Below are 16942 nucleotides of genomic sequence, written 5' to 3'. Positions count from 1 at the left end.
CCCCATCCACTCTTCTTGTCACACTAACCTTGTGAAGAACTAGAACCTTGTGTTAATTTCATGTATTTATTACTCAATGGCTTTTCATTTAAGGGTCCTCTTAAGTAATTGAAAGAAAAAATGCAATGTTTGCCGAACAACTACAACTAATTCAACAAACGTCCGGCACACGAACAAAGGTGAAGTTCTAAAGACTCACCTGCTCCCAGCAGGCCACCATTCAACAAGCAACACCTGGGCTTTTCAGGCATCACCTCACCTGCAGAGGGCACACAATTATAGAAATACAAGTCATAATACAACAAAATTAATAAATGGTTTCTACAATATCTGTAATGTTGGTTTACTTTAATTAGGTTGTGCAAAAGTTTGCCAGTGAGGTGCTAAAGCAGGGAAAATAAATGTTCGCAAGTTAGCCAGATTTTCCTGGTGAGGCTACAGCACCATTTTGTTCATTAGGAGGTCACGTTTCTAAAATTACACCATTTGGGATTCTGTAACACAATTTCTCAGTTAAAGCCCAAAGGTATTTGTCCATATTTTGTAGCTAACAACTAACCAACACACTTTTTGCTCTTTTACGGCTTTTCAAATGTAAGGAAGTGAGACTCGTCTTCCCAGATGGCAGGGAGATTTGTCAGAAGATTCAACTCCAATTCTTATATATGTCAAATGTTTAAATGATTTTAAATAAATGTCACCTGAATTTCATGCAATTGTTTGTTTATTTTGTGAGCATTTTAGTAGAATTTTAGCATACAAACAAATTGCATTTTAGGATAATGGTAGGGGGAAACGTATAAACACATCTCTGTGTTATTTTTGTGTTATTTTCTAACACATCTTCATGTGGAAATGTACTAACACACAGCATGTGTTAAATGTACAAACACAGTGACTGTGTTGAAAGCAACACAAAATGTGTTGTCCTTAACTAGACACAGAGGTGTGAAAAAAAAATGACCACATAAATTCTGAACACATTTGTTCTAAGAGTGTAAATAATCTAGTTCTAAGTTCTAATAGTTCTAAGTTGTTCTAAATAATCTTATTAAACATGTATTACATTTATATTAATGTATAATATAATCTGGGTTATTAAGTACATGGACTTATTTTTAATGTATTTTTTGTTAGGAAACTATACTGATCTAGTTTCCTTTTTTCTTTCTTTGTTATTTTAGTACAGATTATGCCACTTCATGCTGATTATGCACAATATGACACACCCATCACAATATGTATAAGCTGGAATCTGGATATACAGTAGATTAATTGTACAATAATAATGGCCAAACTCTAAGATTAAAGATTTTTATCCTAAATGCAATTTAGGATAAAACCATTATCCTAAAATGCAATTTGTTTGTATGCTGCAGCGCGCCTCGTCTTCAACCAGTCCAAGAGAACCCATGTCACACCCCTCTTCATCTCCCTCCACTGGCTTCCTGTAGCTGCCCGCATCAAGTTCAAGGCCTTGATGCTCACCTACAAGACCTTGTCAGGAACAGCACCCTCCTACCTCAACTCTCTCCTGAAGGCCTACGTTCCCTCTCGCAATCTGCGATTGATTAGCGACCGACGTTTAGCAGTTCCAACTCAGCGTGGTGCAAGGTCCCTTTCCAAAATCTTCACACTAACTGTTCCTCAGTGGTGGAATGCACTTCCAATCTCAATCCGGACCGCAGAATCTCTCACCATCTTCAAAAAACAACTAAAGACACACCTCTTCTATGAACACCTAACAAACTCATTAAAAAAAAAAAAAAAAAAAAAAAAAAAAAGCACTTACACCTCTACTCTGCACTTTGCTTCTTCTGGAATTCAATTAATAGATCTCGTATGGTAGCACTTCTTGTATTGTTCTCTGCTTGATATCGCTTTGCTTGTATCTTTCTCATTTGTAAGTCACTTTGGATAAAAGCGTCTGCTAAGTGAATAAATGTAAATGTAAAGATAATGGTAATGTTAATATGTTGAAAAAATGTGCTAAAATCCTCGACTAAAGTCAATTAAACTCTAAACTAGGTATGTCACGATAGCAAAAATCTAGTAGTCAGTGCCACCAAAAGTACACGATACTCGATACCAAAGTCGATACCACGGTGTGGTATAAAAATAAAATTAAAAAAATAAAATAAAAAAACTCTCCAGGAGGACATCCTCCACTGGCTGATATTGGCAAAAAGAGGGGGAGAAAGAGGGAGAGGGGTAGAGAGAGCGAGAGGGAGAGGGGTAGAGAGAGGGAGAGAGAGAGAGGGGGAGAGAGAGGGAGAGGGTATTTTAGTTTTCAAACACTGAGTCTCCGGAGGTGCACTCCTAAACGCGCGCACACACACCTTATACTTTGAATGCAAGCATTAGTTTAAATTCACTGATATGGTGGCAGGCCAAAACGATTTATTAAAAGCATGAACATTTGAATAATTATTAGTGACATGAGGCTACATTTAGCTGACAGGACACGGGCTGAATGGCGATGCATGGTGGCCCATTCGGAGGTAGTTTATAACATCGCAATGCGTTAGCATCGTTAACAAATAACTGGCTATCGCTAACATTACATGGAGCATAACATTAGCTGTTTCACGGCCACAATGCCAGCTGCATAAAACAAATATAATATAGGACCGTCTTTCTGGTGTTTCGCCAAATACAGGTGTTTCCTAGCTTTGTTTGAAATGAACGATAGCATCGGTTGCACACCAGAAATCGATACTAGCTTTCCCATCAATGAGTCGGGGTGGAGCTAAACTTGTTAAGCTAAGCTAAACTTCTGTAGTTTTTCCTGTGTGCTTGTAGGCATTCTTCTTCTTCACCACTTAACAAAACACTGACTAAAACACTTGCACGTATTTGTTGCCCCCGTCAGGTCCGGAAGAATCGCAACCTCAGTACTTTCGGTACTTTTGCTACAATAGGTACGAATGCTACTGCAGAAAAACAAGTACCGTCATGTTTTAAGAATGTTGGTACTGACTTGGTACCGAAGTATCGGTTCTTGTGACATCCCTACTCTAAACACACTTTGGTTTTGTATTGGAAGGATTTCTGTTTTACATATAAGTATAAACATGGAAATTCATAATTTACTAGATAGGAATAGTTACTCTATAAATATCTACTCTGGGATTTCACATGTTTATTGTACTGTAAATGTCTTTAAAAAGTCATTCCATTATTTAAAATGGTTTAATATACAATGTAGAATTTAATCCTTAGAATGTCAGACCTGATCATGTGCATTATGAAGGAGATTTAATAAAGTTAATATAGGGCTTATATTGCTGTAATGTTATTAAACATTTGTTACATTCATATTATTGTATAATATTATTTGGGCTATTCAGTAGATACTTTTTTTAAATTTTTTTTTTTTTTTTTGCTAATATACTGATCTAGCTTCATTTTCTACTGATTATGCCGCGTCATGCTGACTTTGCAAAATGTGACACACCCATCAAAAGTTGTATAAACTGTTCCTCACTCTGATCTGCCCCAGTGCGTTTTTGCTCTGATCCAGTGCTGGCGTTTTCCGTTGAGCTCTGGACTGATCCATTCCTGCTTTTCATCTGCTTTCTGCTGTGATCCACTCCGGGTTTTCAGCTGCGTTCTGCTGTGATCCATTCCTGCTTTTCATCTGCTTTCTGCTTTGGTCAACTCCGGGTTTTCAGCTGCTTTCTGCTGTGATCCATTCCTGCTTTTCATCTGCTTTCTGCTTTGGTCAACTCCGGGTTTTCAGCTGCTTTCTGCTGTGATCCATTCCTGCTTTTCATCTGTTTTCTGCTGTGATCCAGTCCGGGTTTTCAGCTGCGTTCTGCTGTGATCCACTCCGGGTTTTCAGCTGCTTTCTGCTGTGATCCACTCCGGGTTTTCAGCTGCTTTCTGCTGTGATCCATTCCTGCTTTTCATCTGTTTTCTGTTGTGATCCACTCTGGGTTTCAGCTGCGTTCTGCTGTGATCCACTCCGGGTTTTCAGCTGCTTTCTGCTGTGATCCACTCCGGGTTTTCAGCAGCGTTCCTCTGTGATCCACTCCGGGTTTTCAGCAGCGTTCCTCTGTGATCCACTCCGGGTTTTCAGCTACTTTCCTTTGTGATTCACTCCGGGTTTTCAGTTGCGCTCTGCAGGCTCACTGACGCTTTCATTCTCTCTGAATGAACTCAACGCTAACCGTAAACGCAAAGTCATACCAAACAACGGAGCGCTGCTGTGTGGAGCCACGCTGACATCATTAATAGCACGAAGACAGTCCCACGGCCATATTTTTTGCAACATAATCAGTGTAGGTTGCTGAATATGGAGGTCAGTACCAACGTGAAGTTGTTTCTCGATCACGCTACGACTCTGAAGCTGCACACAGGGAACGTAGTGAACCGCTCACGGCTTAAGAAATGTCCTTCTTCGCAAAGTGAGGAGGTAAAAAAAAAACTGTTCTTCGTGAGATTTAAAGAATTATAAACGTTTTAACTCCACTTCTCTTTCGGCCTGTACACGGTGTGAGGTGGTGTGGTGGTGATACACACGCTAGCGTGGTTATTTGTGAAGGCGGTTTCTAATGTTGTCGCTTGTTTCCTCTGGTGACGTCACGACACTTGACAGCATCGTCAGGTCTTCTCCAAGTGAAGAGCAACTGTGTGTAAAATGATATCTTTACGATTATTAACCAAACACCAATCCACTATTTTATTATTATTGTTATTAAGCACTGGAGATCATTCTGCGTGTGTACACATTGTGATTTCTAGCATGTGGAAATATGTGATATGTAATTAACTTATCTAACTTACTATACTCTCGTTGGGTTTGAGTATTTTAGAAACTGTTGATCTCCATAGTCCAAAAAAAAAAGAAAGAGAAAAAGACCAAATATCCAGTGAGCAGCAGTTGTGTTGACAGAAACTGTGGTGAGCAGAAAGACAGCAGAACACCACATCAGGGTCCGAGGCTACAGTGGGTACAGCCTCACCGAACTGGACGGATGAAGACTATAGAAACTGTTGTGTGTGTGAAAAAGCACAGGAAATCAGCAGTTTCTGAAATTATTACCCTCCCCGCTCCCACCAATGATTTAACCAATAACTCCTGCTGTCCTACTCTTATGACTTTAAAGTAAGAAAAGTTTCCCAAAACAAACCAGCTTTTCTTTTTTTTTTTTTAAATTTAACTAGTCCTTACACAACTAGAGAATTACTCAAGTGGGGATGTGCATTGTTTAGTGGTCACCTTGCAGTTATGACTTTACTCCTGCTCACCGTTATATCATTTCTTCTTCAGCTTCAAGATTGCATCCGAGGAACACTTAGCGAGTGGCTTGCGACGTTACCCGAAACACCCGAAATAGTAAGTGCGCTATACACACAACGACCCTAAACACACTGAACAAAAATGAAAGGAGAGTTGCAGGGTTTATTTTATATACTGTGTGATTGACTAGAAAATCAGGTTGTGTTGCATAGCTTGCATTGACTTCATCTTCGCATGTGAAGGTGATTTGTTGTGCTTGTCTTTGCACACAAAAACAGAGCTTGATTACACATTCTGAAACGTCTAAAGACATGAAGCTTAAAGCTTAAATCTTAACCAGGCAGTCTACTAAATGTCAGTTATGAAGCACAGTATTGTCAGTGAAGAACGGTCACTGTACTGAACTGCATTGAACAGTGTGTCATGTGAGGATTGAATGTATTTGCTCAGACTCCATCATGCAGCACTCAGCAGATCTGCCTTCGGGTGCTTGACTAAAAGATTCTAATGGTCTTAACCCACATAATGCCAAGGCTTAATGAGACCTTCCTCACTTACAGGCTATTGACGCAAAGTCATGTTTGCACATGTAAGAAAGGGGGCCATGTTTTTTAATGATTAACTTGAGTATTTGAGATAAGTGAATCGAGTAATTATGGAACAATAATGGAGCTGTTGTTCAACCTCTCTTTTGTGTAACTTGAGTAGGATTTGCCCAGCGCTCTGGACTGCACGATCCCACAGAATATAGAACCGATCACACCAGAGGAGAGAGAGGAACTGAGGGTGTCTGGTGAGTACATTTCATCCGTGCTTTATGGAAGAACAAACACTGCAGTAGTAGGTTGTTTGTGCGCCTGTAGTGCGCCTGTTGTCATCACGTGCTGATTTCTCTTTCTCCTCAGTCAAGCTGTTTCTCACTGAGTCTGATTGCTCATCGATAAAAGATGCAGTGGACATGGGTAAGTGCCCGCTAAAGCCACTGTTAACTGTTCAGTTTTTTTTTTTCTATGGGACCAAGATTTACAAATAATGTTTACAAACTAGACGTAAGTTACTTAATTACCTTAAAATGTGCTCACTAACAATGAGCACACCCAGGACTAATAAGATTTTGGCATTTCTCCTTTCCTCAACAGGTTTATCCAGGGGTGTTCAAAGCAGAGTGGTTATTCAGTAGAACTTCAACATTTACGACTTTTAAAATCCATTTTTTTAATGCAAAATTTTGCACACCTTTAGGACAAAATGCAGATGAAGACATTTCATTTAGTGTGTTAGGTTTTTACAGATTTTCCTTCATTACTACAAAAACGGCGTTTCATCAATATTTACCTGATGATTTTATGCTTCGTTTTACATGGTTGGCTTGATGTAGGAATCATCCATTTTTAATTTTTAACATTTTGTAATTTTGCTTTTGAGATAAATTGTAAAATAAGGGAACATTTACCTTCCCCCAACATGTAAAAACAATGGAGGTGCAAATTTTTGCCCTCAACTGTATACACTATGCGCTCAGAACATTTAAATATATAAAATTGACTACATTTACTAAAAACCTGCTAACGGTTTTGATGTTAAACAGAATTTGCTGCAAGAACAGAAATTTCAGAGAATTCTGATGGAAAGTTTTAAAAGATGAAAATGTGATTCAACTGAAACATGACCAAGACATTATGAAAATATGATAACTGTTAGAATGGTTTTACATCAGTTACTGTCAGTGAAGATTTATGTGTAAATATATCTGTCATATTTTATGTAGTGTTAAGGTAAGGTGAAATTTGCCCAGTGTATGGTGGCTTTGTAAAAAAAATAGCTTGAATACCACTGTGTATACCAGTAGTTGGCTTATTTTCATAATGCAGTAGTAAATATGATATGCTGCTTTCTCTCTGTTGCACAGCGTGCGTGTCGTTAGGTGTGTCTCAGCTGGATTCAGTTATCATCGCACCTCCTCCACTGCCCGAGGGTGAGACTCTGACCCTGGCTCACCTTCAACCACTGTGGGCCGAGCTGGAAAAAATCGTTCAGAGCCAAAAAGCTGCTTCCATTGGCACCTCAGACCTGGACAAGACTCAGCTAGAAGAGCTGTACAACTGGGCACAGGTAAGAGAGAGAACATGTGGGGGTCACAACATTCTTATTATGCCATCAGTGAAACCTCATGTTATAATGCATTGGTCAACCCTAATAGTTGCATTGGTGAGCTGTTGATAGAGATTATATTTTAGCTCTCCCATCTAATATCGTGACCAGCTGTCATTGCTGCAGAGGTTTCCAACCCTGGTCCTGAAGTCAGGGTGTCTGTGGGTCCTTAAAATATCTTACATTTTCAAACCAAACGCAGCAGGAATGAAGCATTACATTGTCTTAGTTTCCATTTGACATGGCTTTAAATTTGAGGCTTTTTAGGCTTTTCTTAATTTAGAGTCATTAAATTTTTTCCCCCTAGCTTTTTTGCTTTATTTATGTATTTATTTTTAAATTTGCACTGGATAATGCAGGGTCACTTGCAGAAGGCAGGGGCATGTGTTAAAATTGCATTGGTTTTAGCTACCTGCTATTGAACTTGCATACAAATGTGACTCCAGCCAAAAGTAAAGCTTCACTGCTAATGACTCACTATACCAGGGGTCCTTCTGACACGACTTGGGGATTTACAGACAGGTCGTGAGATAAGAATCCCCTCTTTTGTTTTAAAAAAATCATCGCTATCAGTGATTTAGTGGTTAGCACGTTTGCCTTGCACCTCCGGGGTTGGGGCTTTGAATCCTACCTCCATCCTGTGTGTGCAGAGTTTGGGTTTCCTCCAGGTACTCAAGTTTCCTCCCCCAGTACAAAGACATGCGTTATAGGCTGATTGGCAGTTCCAAATTGTCCGTAGTGTGTGAATGGGTGTATGAAGGTGTGTCCGATTGCGACCTGCGACAGGGTGGACCCCAGTACAGTGTGTCCCCTGCCTCGTGCCCTGAGTTCCCTGGGATAGGCTCCTGGTACCCCACAACCCTGTGTAGGATAAGCAGTACAGAAAATGGATGGATGGAAATTCCCTGTCCATTTACCTTCACTAGTTCCCTGACAGAATTGAGTGATTCTGACTTAGTTAAACAACAGAAGACAAGAATACAAACACAAAACCATGCCGAAACATTTAATGGATATGAACTTACAAGTCCCAACTTATAAATCTGGAATTTAAAAAAATGTAGGGTGGTCACGGTGGTTGTTTGGCCAAAAAGTTTGGGATACCCCTTCACTATGCTCAAAATCTTTTTTAAACCCTCATTTATGGGATGCAGTTTATATATATATATATATATATATATATATATTTTCTTTCACTATAGCATATGCAAATAGACAATTTTGCCTTTATGTATTCAAATTTGGTATATGGAAATAGCACTGAAAATGTCTCCAAGCTATTTAACTGCTATTTCCATGCCATTAAAAATACTACATTTCTACTGAGGACAGCTGTAAGTACCCTGTAGAACACCCTGTCTCTTATACCTATTTTTCTGCACACCTGATCCTGCTAATGAGTTTAACTCCCTTCCAGGCTCATAATGAACTCCATTCAGGAATCTAGATTGATGTGCTAGTGCAGGAAAAACTAACCCTTGTGTATGCCAGTGCCATGCATGGAAACCACTACTATAATGTCACAATTGATTGGGGTAGAGAGCAAGACTACAGCAGAGCTTTGTGAAGAATTTTAAGGGGTTAATGTATACCATAATAAGTTGTATGCATCATTATGCAATACACAGTTGCATAACAAAACACGAAGAGCATTGCAGGCTGTCCATTTCTGTATGGATATAGAGTTTATATACAGTGACCAGATTTGAGACGAGATCCCACAAATATAAGCTACACCCAACTCTTATAGGCTACAAAGCCCCAACTTAACCCTGCTGCCCCATAAAGCATTACAACATGTAGTTTATGATGTTTATTTCCTACATGTTGACCATTGTACATGTTGTGGAAAATAAATGTGCGTAGTCATCTGAGACACAGTGGTCAACAGATAGGAACTGAAAATCCAACTCAACAGTGTTGTATTGCTTTTTTTTTTTTGTAGTGCTGGCTTTTTTAAGATCAGAATTATCGTGTTATAGAGCAAATGGGTCCAAATGATCAAACCGTGTCATCTTATATACTTTATAACTATGTAGACGTGGAGAGCGTACAAATGCATTGTGTAATTTCTTAAACTAAAAATTCACAATGAAACACACTGAATGTTGGGCCCATTAGTTCTAGTGAAGAGAAATTGTAATGCTACAGCATACAAAGACATCCTGTACAATTGTGTGCTTCAAAGTTTGTGGCATGAGTTTGGGGAAGACCAACATTTGGGTGTGATGGTCAGGTGTCCACAAACTTTTGGACGTATAGTGTATCTGGGATGTGTTTAGTAATTCTGGTGATAATCGGTTGGTTTGTGCTGTATTTTTGTTATTTCTGTGAGAAGTTGGCAGTTGTGCACCATGCTTGTGTCAAAACGATATTCATTGCTTGTGCAGATACAGTGGCATTTAATAGGACAAAATTTTCAATGTAAAAAGAAATAAATAAATAACGGTCTGGTTTCGCTGCTAGCTACTCCAAACAAAAGAGCTGCTTTTGTCACTCGCCATTTTTCAACTACGTTTAGTGTCATATTGATGAGAAATCCAACATCGTCACATCAAGTCAAATACACATGTTGAAGTCAGCAAACGTTGGACTCAAAGTTCCAGAATGCAATACTGTTTAGGGCTTATGTATTTCTGTAAAGCTGCTTTGTAACAATGTCCATTGTTAAAAGCGCTATATAAATAAAATTGGCTTGAATTGATTAGAAATTCCATCTGGCATCATTATTAGCGGGTAGTCGAATAGCATTGCGGGTAGTTTAGGAAAGTAAATGTTTCCTCACGACCAACATATTAATAAAAGAATCTTAAAATAAATTTAAAAAATGCCACTGTAAGGTCACGTTGATTATAAAGGATAACATGGAAGTCGCTCAGGGTGGATTTTTTCCTTTAAAAGTTAAAAAAAAAAAAAATTAATGCATGAAGATGCGTCGTTATTGAGGGAATGTCAGCTTCTGTCTTTAGTCATCCTGTTGGCCCTTTACAAGGATGTTTTCTCCTCACTGATGTTACTGGTGTCATTTTATGCATAATATTAAGTCCAAGTTTGTGTATGCACATTTCCTGTGTTGCGGTTCAGGTTAAACCGAGCAGTAACCAGGTAAATCTGGCCTCCTGCTGTGTGATGCCTCCTGACCTCACTGCATTCGCTAAAGAGTTCGACATCCAGCTGCTGACACACAATGACTCCAAAGGTAACACCCATTTCCTACCTCCATTTTCTTCAGCTTATTATAGGACATGGCCTAGATAAGAATGTGTGTCTTTAAGATTAGACATAATGGTGCTGCTTGCTTTGGCAGGCTGTGGAAGAAAATTTTAATCACTACACATTTATGAAGCTGTGCTTTTTACTGCTGTCTTCTTAGAAATGCCTGTCTTAAGTTCCTTTAACCCTCCTAATTATGTTGGGGGGGGATTACATCCATTATGTTATAGGTCAACATGACTTCCACAGTTTAAATACACACAAAAAACAGCAAAGAACAGCTTAAAACAGAAAACCTTTATTAAGGCTTGTCCGAGACAAGCCATAAGAAGAAATATTTGCGTATAAGTTCATGACCCTAAATGAGAAAAAGAGAGATTTCAGACATATTTCAGAGAGTATTTCAGACATCTCAAATGTGGCAATGGGTCAAATTGACCCATAACTTAATAGGAGCATTAAGACAGCCACTACTCTAAACAGCTTGCACTTATTATTATTATTATTATTATTATTATTATTATCATTATTATTAGTAGTAGTATTATTATTAGTATTATTATTATTATACATTTTATACATAATATATTTTATAAAACAAACAATAATTGACTCTACGTCTTATTAGAAAAAAAAAGCTAGATCCAATTAATCAGTATGAGCTATTTTAAAAGATGGGTTTTCAGCATTTTCTTAAAAGTGCTTAATGTGGAAAAGTGTATTAAAAGGAAGTGCATTCCATAGCTTAGGGGCCACAAAAGAAAAAGTTCTCTCACCCATAGGTTTTAGTCTGCAAAAAGGCTGCTGAAGAGTGAGAGAATCAGCAGAACGGATATATTAAACGACTACAGTACATCCAGAATTCAGCATCACGTATACTCACCAATACTCCTCCACATCAGCACCTTACTGCCGTGTTTTGTAATTTGCCTTGGCTTCCGGTTCAATCACGTATTGATTTTAAAGCTCTCACTTTAACATATAAAGCTGTACATGGACCGGCCCCTTCTTACGTTTGTGTCTTAGTTACCCTGTATACGCCTTCTCGTTCATATTGTGTGGGTAGGCCAATAAAAAGCTCATTACTATAATCAATCCTTGAAGTAATAAATGCATGAATAAGCCTTTCAGCATCATGCAGTGAGAGGAAAGGCCTAATCCTGGCAATGTTTCTGAGGTGATAGAATGCAGATTTAGAGATACTCTTAATATGTGCATCCAGTGTCAAAAATAACACTAAGGTTACAAGCTTGAGAAGATTCTCGTAAAAGTGCTCTGATCCCAACATCCCAAAAAAGGTGATACTATGCGATGTAAGTCTAGTGTACGTTGTCGCGGTAATGAAAAGACGACATGAAATGACCATGATCTAGAAATAATTTATGATCAATAATGGCAATCTAAGCAAATTCGGACTTAAAAAATATCAAGAATAGGTACTACATCACCTTCCTATAAGCACACTGATAAAAATAACTTGGAACATAAAACTCAAGGAGTTCACAACTAGCAACACACAGGAGAAACCCCTGCTGCAATACCTGCCAGCTAGGAGACATAAAATGTCTACAGAAGGGCTTTTGACACTTGAAATAGTTAACACTGGGTCATTCTAAACCCCGGGTAAACAGAATCCTGGGTTATCTTGTTTCACGTTTCACACTGCTAATACTTTACCTGGGGTTAACAATTAATCCTGGGTATTCATCTGAGGTTTCACACAGTACAATCCTAAACCCTGGGTTAACGTTCTTATTGGCATATATGCGTTGTCAACAACCATGGTTGGATAAATAACGTGATATGAGGCACGTGCTGTTCAATTTCTGATTGGGTGTCTGTTGCTAAGCATCTACTCGTAATATTCTAACACTGCATTGTTTCACACTGTACATGTTTGGCACCGCAATGCGGGGTAAACATGGCAAAATCGGTCCTAACCCTGCTTCGGAGCAGGGTTAATAACCCAAGTTCTAAATTACAAGTGTGAAACGTTCCTCTACCCAGGGTTCAAAGCAGGGTTTAGAACGACCATAATCCAGGGTTAAGCGCGTTGTGAAAAGACCTAGACAGTGCTAGTTGAGTGAAAGTAACATCCCTTAACTACTATATTGTTCTTGACAATCAGCCCCTATCGGCTATTGACAATGAGGGATTCTGATGCAATGTAAACAAATCTGTATTTTATTTACAGCTGTACAGAAATGTTTTTCTGAAGTAAAACTAAAAAAACACGCTCTTCTCCATTGCAGCCCTACTGGATCCAAGGAAAATAATGTAACTAGATAGTGCCCTTCATAGGTGTCTAGGTACATGACCATGTGTGTGTTTTTCGTGGCCACTATGTAAATCTTAACAAGAGCTCAATAAAATGTCCTGTTATGGCCTTACTGAATAATAAATAGGTTACTGATTTAAATGTCAGTATCATCTTCAGTATCTATGAGTACCACAAACATGTATTTGGTCTGAAAAAAATTTGTATCAGTGCAACCCTACTAAAAACTAATTTTAAAATGTCATTCTGCCTTTAGTGTCCTGTATCTTCTACAGTATAACACTAACTAAGGTTGTTCCTGGCTGTGTGTAGAGCTCCTCAGTTCAGCAGGCTTTCAGGAGGCCATGCAGGAGAGCTACAAGGACCTGCAGGTGGCAGACTGGCTGCTCGACTGGGTCTTGCGCTACTCCATCATTGTCAAGAGCCGAGGCATCATCAAAGCCAAGGGATACCTCGTTCATGCACGCAAGAGCACCAAATAGCACCTCATGATCTGAATCACAGTGCACCTCATGCCTAGATTTTTTAGCTTGCTACTAAGTTCATCAATGAAATGTATTTGTGTTTCATATTTCCTCATCACTGAAGGCTGAAATTCAGCCTTTGACCTCAGTCATGCTGTGAAATGTTTTTTCAAGCACTTGACTTCTTAGTGCTGAAAATCTGATCTGATCTGTCCAACCTTTACACCCTGTACTTCTGCAGCCTGATTTTACATTACATTACATTACATTTTAGTTAATGATTTTACATTATGTAGATAACTAACTAACAGTTTCCAGCCAGTAATGAAAGAGAAACACTATAATACTGAGATTTAGCAAAATGATAGGGGGTGGGATCTAAATGATGGTAAAAGGGCTCATAAGTCATTTTAATAAAAAAAAAGGGGGGGGGGGGGTATATGTTTTGGAAAGCATATAATTTTACATCAAAGTAAAGAAGAAATTGCTGTTTTCTTGTGTGTTTGACCTGGTAGCTAAGGGTGGTACAGTTTACTAAGAAAGAGCTTTTACATGATGCTTCATAATTATCAATTAATTTAGTTTATTTTCTAGAATGTCTATGAAAACCCTGTTGGTGCTTTGTGTCACTTATAGTGTGTAACCCTAGCCTTAAAATATGTGTTAGATGTGGTTACTTGTCATTTCCTGATTATGAGATTCAAATATTGCATCAGCCATGGGCAAACGTTTTACATATATGAAAACCAGCATGTTTTCATTGTATATGAATAAGAAATGGCAAGATACCACTCTATGGAAATGTTTTCTTTCAGTATTGAAGTCGAACCAAAATACTTGTTTATTTATTTGTCACAGACACATGAGGGTCCATTGGCTACTGTACATGTAATTATGGTTGTAAAATGTTCCCTGTTTCACATTTTTAATTGGGTTGATAAAGATAACATTCAAAGCCTGGCTTTCAGTGTATTCCTTTTATACTGTAATAAACAAGCGAACCTAATGTGATTTTATTCTACAGTATATTAAAGGAAAAATCCACACTGACCATGTTAATCTTTGCAATTAAGCTTCAACGAATCTTCAGTGGCGTACAAGATTTTAATTTGGAATGAAATTCTAGGTGGACTTTTGTTTATTTTAAACTTCTGTCATCCACATCAACGTGCAGTTCTACTGACTGCTGATTGTGGTGCCAGTGGGATTTAGTCTGTACTTCGTACCTAAAGAGACCACTGTGCAGCAGTGCTTTAGTCCTTTATTCAGTCCAGCTGTCTCATCTCTGCATTTGTACACTCAAACGCTTCAACTTTCATGCTTATGCTACATACCCCAATAATGAAAAAGTTGGGACAGTATGGAAAATGCTAATAAAAATGAAGAGGGGTGATTTGTATTTAAACAAAAAACGTATAAAGACAGGGTATTTGATATTTTACCTAATCAACTGCATAGTTTTTGAGGGTAAACATTTATTATGAAATTGATGCACGCAACACGTTCCAAAAAAGTTGGGACAGGGGCAATTTAGGGCTAATAGCAATATGACAAGTTGAAATAGAAAGGTGATGTGAAACAGGTGAGGCAATTATAGTCATAGTATATAAGTATACTATAGTATATAGTATAGTATATAATCATAGTATATAAGGAGCCTCCAAAAAAGGTCTAGTCCTTCAAGAGCAAGGATGGGTCGAGGTTCGGTAGGATTTTGGGCATTTCACCTTCTACAGTGCACAATATAATTAAAAGATTATCCGAAGGAATCAGTTCAAATCTCAGTGCATAAAGGGCAAGGCCGAAAACCACTTCTGAATGCACGTGATCTCCGATCCCTCAGACGTCACTGTCTTAAAAACTGTCACGAGTCTGTAATGGATATCCTGACATGGGCTCGGGAGTACTTTGGTAAACCTTTGTAAGTCAACTCCATTCACGCTGCATCTACAGATACAAGTTAAGACAAGACAAGACATACAAGTTTATGCAAAGCAGAAGCCATACATCGACACTGTCCTGAAGCACGGCCGACTTCTCTAGGTTTGGTCTCATCTGAGATAGACAGTAGCACAGTGGAATCGTGTTTCGTGGTCCGACGAGTCAACATTTCAAAGAGGAAAAGGACCGTCCAAGCTGTTATCAGCATCAGGTCTAAAAGCCAGCGTCTGTCATGGTATGGGGGTTTGTCAGTGCCCATGGCATGGGTAACTTGCATATCTATGAGGGCACCATTAATGCAGAAAGACATGTACTCATTTTTGAGCAACATATGCTGCCAACCAGAGCAGGACAATGCCAAACCACATTCTGCCCGGATTACAAGCGCATGGTTGCATAAGCAGAGAGTGTGGGTGCTAGCATGGCCTGCCTGCAGTCCTGACCTGTCTCCGATTGAGAATGTGTGGCACATTATGAAGCGCAAAATAAGGCAACAAAGGCCCCTTTGTTAAAATAATAATAATAATAATGTGCTGGATTTACTTACAAATATAGTGCAAGATTAAGCAATATGAGCTAAAATACTTTGGTTGTAAATGCCCAAATTTATGATTTTCCCCAGCAAAATTTTTACTTGAAATACTGTGTGGTTTGTTTGTTTTTTGTACCCCACTATGCATTTCAAGCTCATTTAGATCAATACTTTTAAGTGCTAACAACTTCAAAATCTAGGTATTGTTCCATTACTTCTAATTAACTTTACATTGAATCAGCATTTAGACACAACATGCTCCAGATTCACTTTGGTTTTATGTTAGAGCAGTGGTTTTCAAAGTGGGGGCTGCCAGGGGGCACCCGGGGGGCTCAACAATTTGGTGTGCCCATCCCTCCGACTAGTATGTTTTCTCTTTCTCACTCTCAGACAACCACACACACACACAATCAATTCCTAATGTAATGTAAAGATGTAAGATGTAATTATTAATTTAAAAAAGGGGGATATATTCAGAAGTCTGTATTTTTAATGTGTTTTAAAGACATCTTGCAAAAGGGGGGCCTCAGTCAAATGTTAATGCCATTTGGGGGGCCTTGCCCTGGAAAAGTTTGGGAACCCCTGCGTTAGAGTAATCTCACACATTTTTGTGAGAAGAGGTTTATAACATTTCACCTGATCAGTAATGAGAAGGGAATTTTAAAAAACTGTTGCCAACTAAAAGGAGGACTTCCTGCGGTTTTCTGCTAAAATAAAAGCCACAAGGTTTAACACATAATAGTGATTTCGTGTTTTCGCGCCATGTGTTTGTTCCATGCTTTGACCCTAGTCTCATGTTTAGTACCTCGATTATAGCTTTTCCAGTTTAGACCGCAAATCAATGTTTGTTAAGTTCTGGTTGTAAATAAAGACATTCATCTGCAATTGCTTCCGCATCGAGTCCGTTTCGTAACACCCCCTGTTTCCCTACACACTACATCATTCCTTATATCAGTAATCAACTGTACAAGGTTAATTAGGATTGTTTAAAAGTAACCCAAAACTATTCCCTATTCACTTGTAGTGTCTTGCCTTAAGAGCTGTGCAAATCAATGATACGTTATATATATTAATTGATTAATAAATTTAGTTAATCAAGATCACGTCAAACAAATGTT

At 38.6% G+C, this 16942-nt stretch overlaps 1 protein-coding gene and 1 long non-coding RNA gene across 2 annotated transcripts; one reads left to right on the top strand and one right to left on the bottom strand.

The window, feature by feature from the left end:
* Positions 1 to 133: 133 nt before the first annotated feature.
* LOC128607987 (uncharacterized) lies at positions 134 to 2460 on the bottom strand. The gene is made up of 3 exons (XR_008385984.1): positions 1793 to 2460; positions 1523 to 1714; positions 134 to 259 (listed from the first exon to the last, which is right to left on the bottom strand). It is a non-coding gene; the product is annotated as an uncharacterized LOC128607987 (long non-coding RNA).
* Positions 2461 to 3050: 590 nt separating this feature from the next.
* On the top strand, positions 3051 to 14301 carry gclm (glutamate-cysteine ligase, modifier subunit). The gene is made up of 7 exons (XM_053625318.1): positions 3051 to 4417; positions 5276 to 5341; positions 5954 to 6038; positions 6151 to 6207; positions 7155 to 7357; positions 10481 to 10595; positions 13200 to 14301. Exons 1-7 carry the CDS (start codon positions 4298 to 4300, stop codon positions 13367 to 13369), a joined length of 816 nt encoding a protein of 271 aa, XP_053481293.1. The 5' UTR covers positions 3051 to 4297; the 3' UTR covers positions 13370 to 14301.
* Positions 14302 to 16942: the final 2641 nt, after the last annotated feature.

Source organism: Ictalurus furcatus, chromosome 5, assembly GCF_023375685.1.
Source record: "Ictalurus furcatus strain D&B chromosome 5, Billie_1.0, whole genome shotgun sequence".
Taxonomy (NCBI): domain Eukaryota; kingdom Metazoa; phylum Chordata; class Actinopteri; order Siluriformes; family Ictaluridae; genus Ictalurus; species Ictalurus furcatus.
This window is presented reverse-complemented; position numbering and strand designations above follow the sequence as displayed.

What these genes read in the sequence shown, in the direction of transcription:
- gclm (XM_053625318.1), top strand. Translation starts at nt 4,298, where the DNA reads ATGGAGGTCAGTACCAACGTGAAGTTGTTTCTCGATCACGCTACGACT. An exon ending in CTTCTTCGCAAAGTGAGGAG is followed by an intron (nt 4,418 to 5,275) that starts GTAAAAAAAAAA and finishes TTTCTTCTTCAG; the next exon opens with CTTCAAGATTGCATCCGAGG. An exon ending in AGCTGTACAACTGGGCACAG is followed by an intron (nt 7,358 to 10,480) that starts GTAAGAGAGAGA and finishes GTTGCGGTTCAG; the next exon opens with GTTAAACCGAGCAGTAACCA.